This window comes from Antedon mediterranea, chromosome 3 (assembly GCF_964355755.1).
Source record: "Antedon mediterranea chromosome 3, ecAntMedi1.1, whole genome shotgun sequence".
Classification (NCBI taxonomy): domain Eukaryota; kingdom Metazoa; phylum Echinodermata; class Crinoidea; order Comatulida; family Antedonidae; genus Antedon; species Antedon mediterranea.
The window spans coordinates 989,076-1,007,628 of NC_092672.1; the positions used below are offsets into that span (position 1 = coordinate 989,076).

General features: G+C 34.6%; 2 protein-coding genes across 2 annotated transcripts; both read left to right on the forward strand.

The window, feature by feature from the left end:
• Positions 1 to 2,824: 2,824 nt before the first annotated feature.
• On the forward strand, positions 2,825 to 8,296 carry LOC140044424 (cytochrome P450 2U1-like). Its single transcript, XM_072088923.1, has 4 exons — positions 2,825 to 3,253; positions 5,068 to 5,826; positions 6,136 to 6,336; positions 7,789 to 8,296. Exons 1-4 carry the CDS (start codon positions 2,878 to 2,880, stop codon positions 7,998 to 8,000), a joined length of 1,548 nt encoding a protein of 515 aa, XP_071945024.1. The 5' UTR covers positions 2,825 to 2,877; the 3' UTR covers positions 8,001 to 8,296.
• Positions 8,297 to 14,791: 6,495 nt separating this feature from the next.
• LOC140043313 (14-3-3-like protein) lies at positions 14,792 to 16,592 on the forward strand. The gene is made up of 4 exons (XM_072087815.1): positions 14,792 to 14,975; positions 15,636 to 15,748; positions 15,916 to 16,265; positions 16,509 to 16,592. The coding sequence occupies exons 1-3, from the start codon at positions 14,796 to 14,798 to the stop codon at positions 16,253 to 16,255; spliced, it is 633 nt and encodes a 210-aa protein (XP_071943916.1). The 5' UTR covers positions 14,792 to 14,795; the 3' UTR covers positions 16,256 to 16,265; positions 16,509 to 16,592.
• Positions 16,593 to 18,553: the final 1,961 nt, after the last annotated feature.

Sequence of the window (18,553 nt, forward strand, 5' to 3'; positions counted from 1 at the left end):
ATGTAGGCCTAATTCTTCTCCGCGGCCCGCGGTTTCTCCTATGGGTGAGGAACTTATCCGCATGTCGCAATGACAGATAAACCCTTTGATATCCGGAGCTTAGCATCCTATTGTTAGAATGCCTTGCACTATGGTACTAATTTTAAGTTGACGACTACCCGCATACTTTTCACATGATTCTAAGCCAATGCGTCACGACGATAGAAACGAAAGTATCTACGTAACGCGACGATGTTGGTAATACTCGATTGTACGTCAATTGGAATCATGTGACATTGGAGAGAAGGCTCCTAATGTCACTATGTTAATTTTAGGCCCTACACCCCTCCTACTCCCTCCACAACATCATCGAAAAGTGCGAGGCGTACGGTAGCTTGCAGAAGTTTGACTGTTTTTGTTAGCAGACAGAGACGCGCCCAAAATGTATACATACATAAGTCTTATTTACATTATTATTTGGATCTTACAGTAATCATATGAATATCAAAATAACAAGAATCCTCTATTGTTGATGAAAACGAAACCAGACGCGCGACCACATACTTTCATTTCATCATTTTTTCAGCGTGAATAATTCCAGATATTTACCCTTTCATTGGCGGCAAATAAACATAATTAAATTAATTGTTTTCAGTTTCTTTTGAAATACCACTGCGTCACGCGTAGACGACCTATAATGTAATTATTATTGTTTAAGCTTGGTTGGACGCACGCAAAAATGTGAGCGTAACGTAAATAATTTGATCAACCATACATATTATCCAAATCCTGGCTTGTGATTGGTCAACTCACTTGCGTTGCTTGTACATCGCATGCTCAGTGGTAGGCCTACATTGCATGGCGAATTAGTTAAAGTTAATTTTGACGAATAAAACAATAGCGGTTATCGATATTCATAATAATAATAATATTTTTCGTAATATTGTTTGAGAAAGCAACATTATTAATGTCTGCCGCTGTTATGAAAGAGTTTTCCGAATCAATCAATATTATTATTAATTGATTAATATTTATAGTTTCTACGAATAAAACAATCGGTTTGTGATATTCTTACCAACAATTAAACAATCGGTTTGTGATATTCTTACTAACAATTAAACAATCGGTAATATTTGTTAAACAACTTCGTTGGAATACTACAAGCAAATCAACACAAAGAAATATTTCTTGTTGTATTACTCTAACGATGATTAAAAAAAGACATAGATGTTTAATGTGCGTTCACTCCTATACATGTTTAGGATCCGGTTTAGGAACCGGATTAGCAAGGCGGACATTAAACCAGGGAAGAGGTAATTTAACTCTTCCCTGATTAAACCAGGTTACGTGCGTTCAACCATGGATCATTGATGTTTCCCGCGAATTATGACGTATGAAATGTTACTGAATGTTTCCCCTAATAGGCTTAAAATGTATTAATTAGTTTTACCAAAATAAAAAAAAAATATTTAAATAATTTTCTCATTTTACTTATTTGTTGTGTTTTTAAGATTTTGTTGCTGTGTATACTTTATTAACATTTTTAATTTGACAAAAAGGAATAAAAAGAATGTAAACGTTTAAAAATATTTAAAAACACTATACACTTCTAATGCTTGTTTACGGTTTATTTAAATAAGTAAATTACACAGTAAAGCGTGGTTCCCACTAGCGACGAAACGCAACGCTATGACGTATTGACGCAAAGTGCTGTTGCGTAATCACAAGTGGGAACTGACGATGCAACAGTGCTGTAAAGTCACAGGTTTGATTTCACGCAGGCGGGGGCAAACACACTTATTGAAAGGACATATTCTTACGTTGCGTAGGTTGCGTTACTTTACGTCGCTACTGGGAACCAAGCTTAATACATATTGTATGATATACATAAAAAAGTAGGCCTTGTATTAATACCGAAAAGTCAGACAAACAACATTTGTACTTCCTTTTAGTAAACAGAAAATATCTGTGGTCATGTTACAAGAGTTAAAACAATAATCGATTATTTATCTGATAAAAAACTCCTAGAAAGTAGGAAGCTGTTGGCGATTTTCCCTTGACTGTATACACTCCGCAAACATTGGGCCTACACTACGGTACTATTGTTTAATGACCGCACTAGACATATTGTACTTTTTTCATATTTTTTTACGATTGTATAAAACATTTAGAAAAAACAAGCAGGATGATACATTATTTACCAATTTGTGGTTCATGTCAGTTAAACTATTTTTAAACTTTAAGTACAATGCTTAGTGCGTCTACCATTGTGTACGGCCATTGGCCCCACAAGGCAACTTACAAGTACAATGCTTAGTGCGTCTACCATTGTGTATGCCCATTGGCCCAACAAAGCAAATCGTACTTCGTTGTACGGTATCGGTTTTTAGACAAAACACAAACAATAAACCATAAACCACCATAAGCCATACTTCTTATATTTACACACAGTACTACGTAAATCACTATACTACATAAGCCTATGTCTCGTAATTTAAAACATTCAATTTTCAACAGTCAATAAAACGCAGAGCAAAATCAATAGATATTATTTTAACAATATTTGCATACATAAGAGAAAGAAGCTGGGTCCTCATTTTTAATCATATTTACTGTTAATTTTTATTTACTATGAAATTATAAGATAAATAAATGTTACTTTGATTGATTGATTGATTGATTGATTGATGACTTATTAGAACGCAAAAAAAATGGATTTACGTACGTAAGCGCAACGCAAAGATTTGACAAATCACAAACGATTCAGAACCGTAAACGGGTCCAAGTGGGAATTAAGTACTAATGTGACGTCATTAGCATAGGCCTATAAACATTCGTGGTTCATTGATTTTATCATACTGCTCGCGGTCCTCGTCGTCGTCGTAACATCAATACAGTATGGAAATAATCCTTGAAACCCTATCTGGTTGTTTCTCCGGCTACAAGCTGCAACTGTATCTTGTATTTGCAGTAGTGTTTTTCCTTACTTACAAATTACTGCAATGCTTCCAAGAAAAGAAGCAAGTATCACCACCTCGAGGACCAAGAGAATGGCCTATCGTTGGTATGTTACCGAGTTTAGCAGGCAAAGCTCCATACAAGATTCTCAGTCGCATGGCCAAGAGGTATGGTGGAATATTCGCAGGAAAAATGGGAAATGTTCCTACGATTTTCATCTCAGATTTTGAGTTACTGAAGCAAGCTTTTTGTCAGCCGGGTCATTTGTTTAGTGGCCGACCTTCTGTGACAATGTTTGAGTTGAGTAAAGGCCGAGGTAAGTTCAGTTTTCATATTATATAGGCCTAATTATGTTGCATCACAGGTCACTGTCACTTTCTCATAATTGATAATTGGTAGTAGCCTATAGCACGCAGTACGATGTGTTTTGATTAGATACCAATTAGGCCTCCGTATATCTGACACATTCCTCGAGGCTTTTAAACCTCACTCACATCAGATATTCTTTTAAACTGTGTGGTTATTATTTTAATATTTCAACTTTAAGGCGCATATTCTAAGTTGCTATTTGGATACTCTTATTTATGACATTAGTCTCAGCCAAAGTCGAAGAGTTCGCACAAAAAAATAGAAAGTATAATTAATGAACTATCGGTGAATGATCTATATAAAAAACTACATGAACATAAACTATACGTATGTATGTAAGCCTATGAACTGCTCCGGTAATGACCTGTTTAAGGCATACTGACGTTGACAAGCTGTCATGGTTAGACCATTGTCTACCGAATTATAATGGATTTCAATGGTACTATAATTATTCATATAACCCGAGTAGGCCTACAGATAGAGACATATGGTAGTTTAATAATAGGCCTATATAGTACATATAAAACATTGATAGACATGCCTAATGCCTTCAATATTAATCAGACTATCAAAGCATTTATTTAATCAGAGAGATGCAAACTAATACGACATCTCTCTCAATCAAGCACATCGTCTGGTTTCCAGACGGAGTTTTGTCTTAATATTAGTAAAGAGATTGGCTTCGTGAATCATGCCTACCCTGGATGTTACTAACACATAATGTAGCCTATACTATTTGAGTTTGTGTATTTTCACGTCAACTGGCGAACTAACATACAAAAGAGACAATAAACAGACTTGGAGCAGGTAGGTATACCTCACTGCTTGGAGCGTGTCTATGCAGCACAGTGAGGCGGCCCACGGTTTGTGAAAATAGCCTATGGCACGCACCCGCTATGGCCTCAGCGTAATGCACTATATTATAATATCAGCAGGGGTAATAAATTACACAGTACAATATTTTAGTCTACGTATTCTGTATGGTCTGGCATACCATAATAATGTATGCTTACAAGTAAATAATGTATGAAGGTCATCACGGAATTTATTTCCTGAATCTATTATTAGACTTGCAATAGGTCAAGATTCTTCTGTGTGAACGCGAACTTGTGTTTACAATTGACAGCTTACAGTTACAATTTAAGTTAATACACAATGGACAATGACACTCACTTTTTGTACAATACTATCCAGGAAGTTGTAAACTGTGGAAGTACGACCTTTAAACGCTTTAACTAAAAATCCCAATATTATACACACTATTATTATGCTTGTAACTCGATATTAATGTCAATACAATTGCGACAATGCAATATAAAATAGAATATTTAATGAAAGCTATAGTGAAAAGGAAAGTTTGCTGCCCGGTTTGAGGCGAAGGGGAGTGCGGAGATTGAGAAAGAGTGGGGAAGATTGAGAAAGAGTGTGGGAGATTGAGAAAGAGTGGGGGAAGATTGAGAAAGAGTGGGGAGATTGAGAAAGAGTGGGGGAGATTGAGAAAGAGTTGGGGAGATTGAGAAAAGAGTGGGGAAGATTGGGAGAGGCAAAGTGGGGAAGATTGAAAGAAAACTGGTGAGAGTGGGGGAAGGTTGGTGCAAGAGAATTCCGGGAGATTGAGGGGTGTATTGTGGAGTACGGTTTAATTTTTGTTAATTTTCGGCGTATTATTGTAATAAAATGATATTCAAAACATTTATTTAATATTAAAAATAATGATGAAATATTGGTACAATACTGAATATTATTATACTTCTTTTATAGGTATAGGATGTGCATATTACGGACAGTCTTGGAAAGAACATCGCAAATTCACAGTTAAACTCCTCCGCCATTTTGGAATGGGTAGACGTAGTATACAGGGACGCATAATGACAGAGGTGGACTTTTACCTATCAGACTTATCGAACATGGTCGATAAACCATATTACATGGGTCAGCTGACCAACAATGCAGTCGCCAATATCATCTATTCTATTGCGTTTGGTGAACGGTTTGAATACACTGACGAGAACTTTATAAATCTTCAGCGAATTACGAGGTATTGTTTAGACATGATGGGCTCTGCTGGTATCTTCAACTACCTCCCGTACCTCAGGCACCTCCCATTTACGTCTTTCAACGCCTTTCATAAACTATATGATGAATTCTGTTTGTTTGTCGACGAACGGTTAGTCCAACCTTCTACGGATAACCCCACCGAAGCTAAGAGTTTTATCGATGCGTATTTCATAGAGATGAACAGGAAAAATGATAACGAAGAAGAAACTACAATGTGTAGAGAGACACTGCTATTCACCGTTGTAGACTTAATTGCCGGAGGTACCGACACGACGACTTCAACGTTGATGTTTTTACTAGCGTACACCGTCGCGTACAAGGATGTGCAGCGTAAGATTCAGGAGGAAATTGACACGGCGGTCGGTTCTCAACGAAATGTTTTCTTGGACGACATGGATAATTTACCGTACACGTGCGCAACTATTTACGAAGTTATGCGCATGGCTAGTTCGGTTGCTCTTGGTAGGTTCTATACGTTGTCATAAGTAGGCGCCGGGTTGGCGGGGCTATATAAAATATCACGATAAAGCAACGGAAGCTTTTTGCACAGACTATATATTAGGAATTGCCAATTGGCATTTGCGCACTGGATGGACATTATTTTGTTTTTAAATTATATGTGCGTAACGTCCTTAAGTGCCTACACGTCATTATATGCGTACACGTCATTATGTGCGTACATGCAATTAAGTGCGCACACGTAATTAAGTGTCTCATTGCGATGTCGTGGTATTTTTTTTAATGCTAACATTTTTATTTTGTAAATTCAAGGTGTACCTCATTCTACAACGAAAGCAGTCGAATTGAATGGATACCACCTCGATGAGGGCGTTCAAGTGATTGGTAACCTGTACTCAATAATGCACGATCCTTCTACCTGGGAAAACCCCGAAGAATTCAAGCCGGAAAGGTTCTTGAATGAAGATCGCAGCAAAGTCATCCTCCCGAAACAATGGATACCATTTGGAATAGGTAAGCACGCTATATCTTTTAACATCATGTGTATGCATACCGCCGAAAAAAGCACTACGCGCGCGTTTAAATATTGATGATAATAAATGTAACGCATGATGTCACTGACGTACGGATAGTTTGCGGGGTTGTGATTGGCGAATTAAAGTTAACACTCTGGGACACACAATGCAGAAATTATCTTGACCAATCACGAGCGACGGATCGGATGAGTTGACGTCGCTTATAATGAATCAAGTTGATTGCGTTGTGCGACGTCCTTCATTTGGTTTGCGTGTAACTATGCGATACGTAAAGACAGGGCTTGGTTCACACTTGCACGTAACGCAATGACGTAGTCGCGTCGTGATTGATCAAATTACGGTGGTGCAGTTAATTACGTCATTGCGTTACGTCCAAAGTGAGAATCAAGCTATCGGATGTCGCGCGTGGTTTTTTTATTTGACTTTTAGAGAAGGCTATACATTTCTTCGGGTTAACAAACGCGGACAGTGCCACGTCATATTTTGGCGGTCTAGTGATGTCTCCAATTCCGGTTGTCACCTGGTGCCTTCTCATCCTGGTAAATCGTGAAAGGTATTGTAGGCATAGTATTGAGGAAACAGTTTTACAATTCAAGAACGGACATTATTGACATCCACGCGTTGACAGCTAATATCCGTCGAAAACAAGGTCGTACTCGTAGTGTCGGTAGTTCAAGGAAATAAAAAAAAACAGCTACGGAGAATAAAGGGTTTACCTGTGACCGCGACACGATCTTTTCTGCGCCCTTTAACTGACACTGCGCGCTGCGGAGAATATTTCCATAGTGTACAGTACTGTTTGTATTTGCAGCCAGTCATAAGATCAAAGGACTGTTACGAGTTCCTATTTTGGCAAGGCAAAACAGTGTCCTGTTGGTATATCTATTCCCTGGGTCATGGTTATCAAAACCGGGAAGTCAAGTAAAGTTGAGAATGGCGTTCCGTCTTAACTTTAAGCTATTACTACTCCAGAAACGCCTAGCCAAGTTCCCAACTATACTTATCTTAAGCTCTCTGTCTACACTATTAAACTTTATATGTGACAAAAAAATGTGATGGGCCCATATATGGACATGATGATGTCATATAACTATCATTAGGGGCCTATATTGGCATATCACCACCATATTTGGGTACATCACATTTTTTATGTCACATAAAGTTTGATAGTGTAGACAGAGCTTTAGGAGAGAATGTTTCTTTTTTGTTGATCCAATAGATTAAAAAGTATTAAAAGTGGTACTTACAACGACGTTTCGCAAACATTCAGTGTGTTTTCTCACAAGTAGACGATGGTACCATTTTTAGTACACATTTCGATCTATTAATCAACAAAAATGAAAAATTCTCTCTGGAACCCAGACTAGCCGCCTTGCAAACGTACAGCATTGCAACCAAGTTCCTAATAGCATCGTTATTATTTTTTCAGGTAATAGAAGATGTCCTGGTGAGGCTCTTGCTAAAAGCACGGTGTTCTTATTCTACACGAATCTCATACACACGTTTGACCTGAGTCTACCGGAGAATGAACCAAAAATCAATCTTCAACCTCGAGATGGAATTACTCTGCAACCAGAATCTCACAAAATATTACTGTCACATCGGACACACAGTAACATTACCACCGAAACCAAACAGTAGACTTTGAATATAATTCATTGGACCGAATACAGGGCGGGTGGAGGATAGAGGGCGGTTTAGGGGGTACAAAATTACAGCGACAATTCTGGATTTGTGGATTGAAGCTTGGTTCCAACTAGACCGTAACGCAACGTAACATAACGTAACTAGACCGTAACGCAAGTACGTAAAAGGTACAGAAGTACAGTAGGTTGTTTCAATCACAAGCGACGCGTACGATTCTATCCTTTCGTTTGTGATTGGTCAAATTACGTGCGTTGCGCGTACGTCGTGTGTTGCGTCATAATGGGAGCCAAGCTTTAGGAATTTACAGGAATTATTATTATATTATTATAGGAAGTATTCTTCAAAAACGTAGCCTATAGACAAAATAAAAATGTAGATATAAACAGTCACTGCCAAACAGGAGCTAAAAACAAAATCTAATTAATTCTACAATTATCAAAGACCCAGTACTACAATAAAATAATTACCCAGATATGTCCAAATTTAAACAACGCAGTTGAAATGTAGAATGTGTTTTCAGTATTTCAGTAGTGATGTTTTGTGCTCTTATACTTCAATCTGGGAGAATTCTAGTCAAGCTAGCCATATTTGTACAAAGATTTATGTTACGTCACTGTAATATAGTTTATATAATTATTTTATATATCAAGAACTACTTTAGATAACTTCTCTAACTATTTGTCAAAGTACATGTAGATTCATCCGCATTTGAACGCGCGCGCGTATCTAAATTTGTTTCATCGCATTGACGTGACACGTACTAAAAACGCGTACAAATACAAAAACTTATGTCAGTAGATACGTAACACTGACGTCATAAGTAAATAAGCACTAAAGTTTTGTTGTAAAATATTCAATATTCATTGTTTCCATTAATGTTGATATCTATGTTATGCATTAATGTTGATATCTATGTTATGCATTGCGCAGCTAATACATTATTTTTAATGAATTATTTAAAAATGCATACAAATAGGCTATAGATATTGAAACAAGAATTCTTATCTAAAGGCTAAATTAATGCACTTTTCCTGTTATAATAATTGTCATTAAAGATAACATGCCTACGATAGCGAGTCACTAACAATATCAACAAAAAATCACAGTAATACAATAAGTGATGTACGCATATCGTCGTGTTGTTACGTCATAGTGCAATGTATAAATGTATTATAATCTCTATGCACAAACACAGTAAAGAATGACGTCAGCGAACATGTTTGCAAAGAATAAACTGTTATTGTCATTCAAAATCTGTTTTGTTTACATCAGCAATTGTTTGTTTTGTAAAAATAATGTGAATAAATAAAATAAAAGATTTATTTTGTTATTTAGTCGTTTTCTTTGTAATTGACGTTGACTTAAATTCAGAATAATTCAGATTAACTAAACTAAACTTAACAAAATAATAAAATAATTCTGTAGGTGTGAAACCGATGGTATGTTGATGACATTAATATTGTTGTATTATTTATATATTGACGACAGACTGAGGATAATACATACATATTTGCCCAATGACACAGGAGGAATGAGTAAATGTTCTCACTGATTTTTTAAAACAACAATGTGGTTCTAGTAACAAAGATAAGCTGTGGCACTGAATATTCATAAGACGAATGTACAAAGTAGGATGGTATTCAAATGACGGCCTATACAAAGGAAGTCAACATACGTCCTGTGAATGTTATCGTTGGGCTTATAGACTATAGGAGCTTCACCTTTTATTCAACATTTTTAGTCTAAAGCCTATTTCCAACAAGGCGAATTTGTTCGCTCGAATCGAAAGCGCCAGCTTTTACACATGCATATTCATGTTTCCCATCTTCAAAAGACGCTTTCAATTCGGTGACTACTTCTTCGCATGCAGCTAAAGTAAAATGACGTCACGCGCGAACTAATTCGTATAGTGGAAAATCGGCTTAAAATCACCGGACATTTAAGAACAAATTGAAAAAATGGAATAAATTCTACAACGTTGAATTATCGCACTTGCTAATTCGCATGAATAACCTCTCATACCAAACAGACCGATAAAAAGATATTTTAATATCTATATATAAATTTACGTAAGGGCAAAATTCGGTAAATCGCGCCTTACTTTTAGAATTTTTACTCGATGGTATATAAAGTTGGTTCGTACTTTCGGTACTGATTTTAACCACCTGATGTAACCCTGTTTACTAATTAAATTAAGTTAGATAATTAGTTATTGACGATTAAAACGAATTTAGGTTCAACGATTTGCCCCAAATAGGGGTGTTTTCCGATCGTGGTATACACTGTCTAATGGATGTCCATCTTGAAAAATACCCGCCACAAAAATGCGAGGAGGCTTCGCATTTTCCTATCTCCTCCTACGATAATTGTTTTTAATAGCTGAAAACCGGTTGAACAGCTCGAGTACAGTATCATAATGTTGAAGACATGCCGATTTTCTTAAAAAAATACTATTTTTACGTTTATGCAAATGTATTGATTTGAAATGAATGGAACATTCCATTCTCTGTTCCACAAGTGTCTATTCCCTCAGGCGTCGTAAAGGCAAGTACTGTATACTCATAACAGAAATTCGATCCATTTTTTTTTCAATCTGTGCTGCAGAGGTTGGATATAGATTTGTTTTTAACGGATAATGAGCTAGCGTTTTCAGTCGCCGTATATTATGTACAAATCTTTATTATTGCAGTTAAACCACCAACGTGACATCATCACCCTTCCCTCACTGGCATGAGTAGCGTTGTAAAGCCAGTAGAGGATAGGCCTACGGTGCATCACATGCCCTAAACGTAGAACAACTTTGGTGGGTAGGGTTAGGAACCAACTTAAGTATGAATTGGCTCTAAGAAACAATTAAAAACCATTAGGCCTACTAATTAAGTTGAGTTAGATAATTTAATATTTATTGACGATTAAATCGAATTTATGATTTGCCACGAATAGGGGTGGTTTTCACAAATTGTTTTACATTATATAAACTACAGTATTATTATACACGTCGTAGTGATGTATCGTTACATGTACTGTACTATTTCAATCGACTAGGACGGTGATAGTTTCAACAAAGTATTACATCGCAATGTTTTACTGTGTTTAGTGGTATATTATTTGTAAAACATGAAAACAATTAATATTTCGTTACTACATGGATAAAGAATATATTTAAAAATTGTTCCTCTTTGCACCCATCCTCTTTCCCATCCCTCAACCCTAATGTTACATACAAAACACAAATTAAGTTTGTTTAAATTTGACTTAAACAATTGGTCTCATTTTGTGACAAGTTTCTCTTTCGGAAGTAATTCCCAGGGTGCTAATTTTAGTTCAGTACATAAATCACAGTGTCTATTTATTCGTTCCTGTAAACGACATGTATTATTGTCCTGCGGTACGTACATTTGAAATCGCCAGTTTTTTAACGCTGAAATTATTATGTATTCGAGAACCATCTGTGGGCACGACCTAGATGGTACGCGAGCGAAGCGAGCGTACCATCTAGTTATGATAATAATATTAAAAAACACTTTGAAATGTATGAGAATTTATTAAATTATTCATTCCACTTGGTTAGTTCCCATGAAAGGCGAATGGAAATGGCCTCCCGATAACTTTACTATTATGATGTTAATATAAATATGTATGTACTGCAGAGGTTCCTATTTTTTAACGAAGGCACCAGAGTTCACATCTCTTATATATATTTTTTTTAAAGTTTTAGATAAAGCCAGAGAAGATCATTTGTACGCAGCTAAATTGGCCGAAAAAGCAGAACAATATGATGGTATAAGTTTGTATTTAAAATATAAAAATTATTATGAAACTTGATTAAAAAATAGTTGTCCTGGCGAGGTGTACCTAATATATAGCTTAATTTACCTAACTAGACACTGAAAAGAAGCAAAGAAAGTATCTCTTTAAAAGGAAAAATAATTTAGCATATAAAGGTCTTAAGAAAGTAATAATTGTCCTAAAATATGGTTGGTTGTCATTTTTAATCGCCACAATGTATTGATGTTTTTATTTTCAATTTCATTGTAATATCTTTAATTATAGTTATTATAGAAATGGTATTCTCTCTGTTTTTTTTATAGACATGGTTAGGGCAATGAAGAATGTAGTTCAATTGGGCGTAACCTTTACTGTAGAGGAAAGAAATTTACTGTCGGCTGCCTACGAAAATGCAGTAGATGCTAAGAGAGCCTCGTGGAGAACGGTCAACGACGAACTCAAACAGAAAGAGTTGATTTATCAATCTAAGTATGCATCTAAGTATGGATGTAGTATCAATCTAAGTATGGATACTTCTAAGTATGGATCTAGTATGGATCTCAGTATGGATACTTCTAAGTATGGATACTTCTAAGTATGGATACTTCATGGATCTCAGTATGGATACTTCTAAGTATAGATACTTCTAAGTATGGATACTTCTAAGTATGGATACTTCTAAGTATGGATCTCAGTATGGATACTTCTAAGTATGGATACTTCTAAGTATGTATATTTCTAAGTATGGATCTCAGTATGGATACTTCTAAGTATGGATACTTCTAAGTATGGATACTTCTAAGTATGGATATTTATAAGTATGGATACTTCTAAGTATGGATACTTCTAAGTATGGATATTTCTAAGTATGGATATTTCTAAGTATGGATATTTCTAAGTATGGATACTTCTAAGTATGGATACTTCTAAGTATGGATACTTCTAAGTATGGATACTTCTAAGTATGGATACTTCTAAGTATGGATACTTCTAAGTATGGATACTTCTAAGTATGGATACTTCTAAGTATGGATACTTCTAAGTATGGATCTCAGCATGGATACTTCTAAGTATGGATCTAAGCATGAATTTAAGTATGGATACTTCTAAGTATGGATCTAAGTATGAATCTAAGTATGAATCTAAGTATGAATCTAAGTATGAATCTAAGTATGAATCTAAGTAAGGATCTAAGTAGAATCTAAGTAGGATCTAACTACTAATGCCTAAACGTTCAATTATACGAAGACGGATTGCTTCACTGTCAGTGACCACGTGACCACCAATTAGAAGTAAACGATGCAATAAAAGCTATATTATTATTAGATACAAGTAAAACTATATAAAAGATAGTTAACTCTTTGAAATACATGATAATATATTAAATCATTCATTCCATGGTTAGTTCTCATGGGATAACCTTTCATCAATACAATCAAACAAAGAATTCCATTACCGATAAAAATATACTTTAAATTTTGCTGTTAATATACAGTACAATCGAAGGAAAAAATGGTCTGACCAATAACAAGTTAATTACTATTATAATAATAATTATAACAAAAGAAGCATTTTTATGATTTTTTAAACGTGATTTTAAACATTACTATTATGATGGTAATATACAGTACAATCGACGGAAAGTGGCCTGACCGATAAAAAGATACTTTACTATTTTAATTAAAATACTATGAATTAATGAGCTATTGTTTAATCTCTCTGAAATATATGAGCACTGACTATTACTCTTATTCTACCTGAAGGCAACAGAAGGCAGCAGTCTTTCCATCGTTGTAAACTAACTTAAATAAAATAACACTTTTAAAATGAACGTAACGTCAGTAGTATACCTTGTATTGCTTTGTTTCTTCGCAAGAGTGACATACTCGCAACACAATGGTAAGATGTATTATCTTGTTTATTTTGTATAATAATAATTAATTAGAATAACTTTTGAAATAAGTATGTTCAATATATTTTTCCATCCAGCAGCGAGTAACTTGCCAATTGCAGGATGGATAAACTATTTTATAATTTATCGTGCTTATAAACCAAGTCTCTGTTGAGGCTTATAGGGAGTGGAGTTGAAAGAGTCGTGACTTACAACCCTGACACTAGGTCAGGATTGAACCCCGGACCCGGCAAGCACTTTGACCACAAATCTACAGCTCCACTCCACCAAGCTACAGCTCCACAATATAAAGCCGAAACAAAATATATAGAAACGTGTGTTTTTCTCGGTTTAAGCATTGTAATTGTTTTCCAGTAGTTTGCCTAATTTAATATATAAAAAACAGCTCCTCTGCAAATAATCTTCTGACTGTTTTACCCTCTTTCGGACTTTCTTTCTGCCTACGTAAAATAAGCATAGGACATCTCGTGATATTTTGTGTTTATTTGTAGAAAAATCAAGAGAAGATCATGTGTACGAAGCTAAATTGTCCGTACAAGCAAGAAGATATGATGGTATACGTGGATTGTATTTGTTATAAAAAGTATTGAGATTTGACGGCATACTATAGCTTACCAGACACTGCAAAATAGTTTGTTTAAAGTGTATTAGGCAATTGACTAAATACCGAGGAGATGTTGACGGTCTCCTTCCTTGATATTCTCTCCCTCCTACATAATTTAGCACAATTTTACTTCTACACAAATGTTCACCTTACTTCACTTGGTTACCATTCCTATTTAGATATTACTTAAAACATTTGCATTGATGAAGGGCTAGTGTTGATCGTTTTGATTTAGCTTTTTGCTGATCTTATTTTGTATTTTGCATATCTCCATTGACATCCAGCCACTGATACCCACAGCTTTATCATTATTTTTAGTAATTTGCCTTTGGATTAAAAACATTTTAAATGTATTACATAGGTATTGTATAATAGAGGTATGTGCTATGCATAATAGGCCTATAGCTATTACGCTTAATTCCTTGCTAATTCTTTTAAATTATATTCCATTGCAAGAATAAATGTTGGTAATTATAATTTTATAAAAACAGGTATGTTTGAATCAATGAAAGCTGTAGCTAACCTAGACAAAGTAGAGTTAACGACAGAGGAGAGAGACTTACTGTCAGTCGCCTTCGAACAAGCAGTGGGAGCTAAAAGAGACTCGTGGGAAATTATCAGCAGCACTGAACAAAAGGAAACAAATGACAAACATTCTGAATTGGCTAAAACTTACAAAACTAAGGTGTGTAACAAAATAAAATAAACAAAATGGCCGAAATTTAAAAAATAAATAAAATTTCGACATCGTAAATATAAATCTAAAAACTACATTTAAATTCATATGTACTGGTATCAAATATGATGAAGACACGTGAAACGTGTCCAAAATTCAAGGTAAGTTAAATTTGTGCTTTGTTAGTTTGTTTAAAATACTTTCTATATTTACATTCATTTGGCAGTATTAGTCTTTTATTAGTTTATTTATTTATTTATTTATTTATTCAATTTCTGCCATATACATAACAAAGAAGACAAAACAATTATAAAAGGAGGCACGGAAAGACCAAATAGGTGCTAAACACCTATGCTAGTTGGTCAACCCAGAACAGAGAAAAATAAATAAATTACGTTCTACAATAAAAGCATCGACAAGAAAGCGACCAACTACACACATTTTCAATATCAAAATTATTTAAAAAATAAATATTGAGATAATTGCTAGTAATTTATTTTTATTGAAACTGATCTACTTTATACAATGATAACTGAATAAAGCGGAACTAAAAATGATTTATTCATGTTGTAAGAAGTGATGAGCCTCATAGACACATATATATTATTCAACGTGTTATTATTAGACCTATCAGTCTGTTGTAGATTGTTGTTGCTACTTTTTTGTTAGATGGAAAAAGAAATTCAGGCGATGTGTGAAGATATGTTAGAAGCACTTGATAAACTAATCGCAACTGCTGAAAGCACTAAAAGACAAGAAGATAAAGTGATTTATCACAGAATGCAAGTATACAGGATTTTTATTATTAATTTAATATTTCTACTCTATCATGAATATTTTTGTGGTCTTCTATAAGAAAACTCCGAACGTTTGCAATTTTCGAAATATTTTTAAATAAATAAATTAACTTAAAAGTTAATGTTGTATAATTTTAAATATATATTTTTAGGAAAGGAGACGCTTACAGATATCTGGCAGAAATTGCTGTCGGAGCAGAAAGAACAGAGGCAGAAAATGAGAGTTTACAAGCCTATAAAACCGCAAAACAACTTGCGGAGGAAGAATTACCAACCACTGATCCAATTCGATTGGAAGTAGCTCTGAACTTGTCAGAGTTCTACTATGAAATCTTAAACGATCCAGACAGTGCAATGACGTTAGCCAAATCTGCCTTCGATGCTGCAATAGCCGAGTTGGATGCGCTAAATGAAGATGATTACAAGGAGTTTACGCGTATTATGCAGTTATTACGTGATAACCTGACTCTGTGGACCTCGGACATCCCATAATAATGAGATGGTAGGAAACAATTGTTATAATTTAAAACTCTTTTTATTTTAAAATCTTATTATTTGAATAAGAAGAATCTGGTTGGTCTAGTTTTCATTGCAACAACAATACTTTTTAATATGTTATGATGCGCATGCTCACAATCACTTGGAGGCGGAGTAAAACTGGGGTTAAGGTGAGGGGTTTTGGAGTGGGAGAGAATTTCCAAAATATCTGAAAAAAATATCATTATATTATTTGTGTTCTTTTCAGATAACGACAATGGAGAAGCCTATAGCTTATCCTCATGCCGTGATGACTTCATAGAGCCTATAATTGGGTTAGGCTTTTTTTGTGATTTTTGTTTTATTATCGGTGTGATTGTATACGTGGTATTTGGTTATGGGTCTATTCAAGTTTTTGCTTTATCAAACGTATTTTTTATGTTTAAATTAAATTAATTAATCATATCAACTATTTTAGTATCTCATCCTAATGTTTATACCCGGATGTGTGTATCCATTGGAATTGAAACAAGAATGTATAACGGTTACCAGGATACGAAGTGGATTGTTGCGCATGCGTTTGTTGTGCTGATGAGCTAATCAAGTATTTTAAAATAAAAATTACGGAGCAGGTGCGTATAGTATGCATTATACAATGTAAACAGCACAATTAACACCCATCATGCATTGCAATCAACACCCATCATGCATTGCAATTAACACCCATCATGCATTGTAGTATTGCAATTTAGTGAGGACAACAGATTTTGTTGCTTTGTAGTTTTTTGTTCTTGTTATCTTTTTCTTTGAAATCCTGCATGTGACAAGAAACTTGTTACAGGATCCTCAATAATTGTTTAATTATATTGTCATTTTGCCATTATTTAAATTAATAAATATTTTTGAAAATGAAATAGGCCTATGTCTTTGTGTTTATTACAGAAAAAAATAATTAGGCTAAGAATAATTGTTCACCATGAAATCGGCAGAAAAAAATAAAAAAGAACAATGTCAGTATGTTTCTGTTGTCGATTATTAAAATAAATATTAAGATACTTCCAAATACCAGGTACTTCCAGATCCCAGGTACTTCCAGATCACAGGTACTTTCAAATCTCAGGTACTTCCAAATCCCAGGTACTTCCAAATCCCAGGTACTTCCAAATCACAGGTACTTCCAAATCACAGGTACTTCCAAATCCCAGGTACTTCCAAATCCCAGGTACTTCCAGATCCCAGGTACTTCCAGATCCCAGGTACTTCCAGATCCCAGGTACTTCCAGATCCCAGGTACTTCCAGATCCCAGGTACTTCCAGATCCCAGGTACTTCCAGATCCCAAATTATGTAAAATATTGAATGACACCGTTGAAGGTTTACATCTTCTATAAATTAAAGGTGTATTGTCTCCCAAAAATTAAGATTAATTAAATCACACTTTGAAAAGCTTATTTTATAGTTTTAATCAAGTTAATCACTTTCATTGAAAAAAACCCCCAAAATAATGTTTTCACTTATAAAATAACATAATAAATGGTTAAATTCAACCAAAAATAAATTGGCTGGCAGCCTATTTGACCATTTTTTCAGTTATTTTAGGTTTGGGGCAAATCGTTGAACCTAAATTCGTTTTAATTGTCAATAACTAATTATCTAACTCAATTTAATTAGTAAACAGGGTGGTTAAAATCAGTACCAAAAGTACGAACCAACTTTATATACCATCGAGTAAACATTCTAGAAGTAATACGCGATTTACCGAATTTTGCCTTTATGTAAATTTATATATATAGATAATTTGTTCATGAGATCGGTAAAGATCGCTTGATATTTTGAAGATCACTTGAATAAGAAACTTAAATAAATCTACCCTTCTCTTTAAAAACTTAGCATAAAATCCGGGAAGGTAAGTAGTTACAATAAATTAACTTTGTCTTAAATTAAGTTTGGTTGCCCGTCCAGGGTATTTCACAGGTCTGTATCCAGGAATTATTATTATTATCATTATTAGAAATTAATCCAAGAACAGACTTTATAAACATTTTAAAAAGTTGCACAATTAATGTTATGACTGAATTAGATTGTTGTTGTAGTCGTGGCAGGTGGTGGTTATATCCATAACATGTTTTGAAAATACTATTATTATTGATTTGATTTATTACACTCTAAAAAAATGACTATATTACATATTTCACCATGTGTTGATAATCTGAACAAAAACTTTAAATTGTGACAAAAACCTACAGCAGATGTGAATGCAATGTAACGTTACTAAATATGTAAATTACATGTAAATCACATATGTAAATTTATG

Bases quoted from the DNA above. Each gene is read 5' to 3' on its own strand.
- LOC140044424 (XM_072088923.1), top strand. From the start codon at position 2,878: ATGGAAATAATCCTTGAAACCCTATCTGGTTGTTTCTCCGGCTACAAG. The intron at 3,254-5,067 runs GTAAGTTCAGTT...CTTCTTTTATAG, and splicing joins TGAGTTGAGTAAAGGCCGAG to GTATAGGATGTGCATATTAC. The intron at 5,827-6,135 runs GTAGGTTCTATA...TGTAAATTCAAG, and splicing joins GGCTAGTTCGGTTGCTCTTG to GTGTACCTCATTCTACAACG.
- LOC140043313 (XM_072087815.1), top strand. From the start codon at position 14,796: ATGAAAGCTGTAGCTAACCTAGACAAAGTAGAGTTAACGACAGAGGAG. The intron at 14,976-15,635 runs GTGTGTAACAAA...CTTTTTTGTTAG, and splicing joins CTAAAACTTACAAAACTAAG to ATGGAAAAAGAAATTCAGGC. The intron at 15,749-15,915 runs GCAAGTATACAG...ATATATTTTTAG, and splicing joins AAAGTGATTTATCACAGAAT to GAAAGGAGACGCTTACAGAT.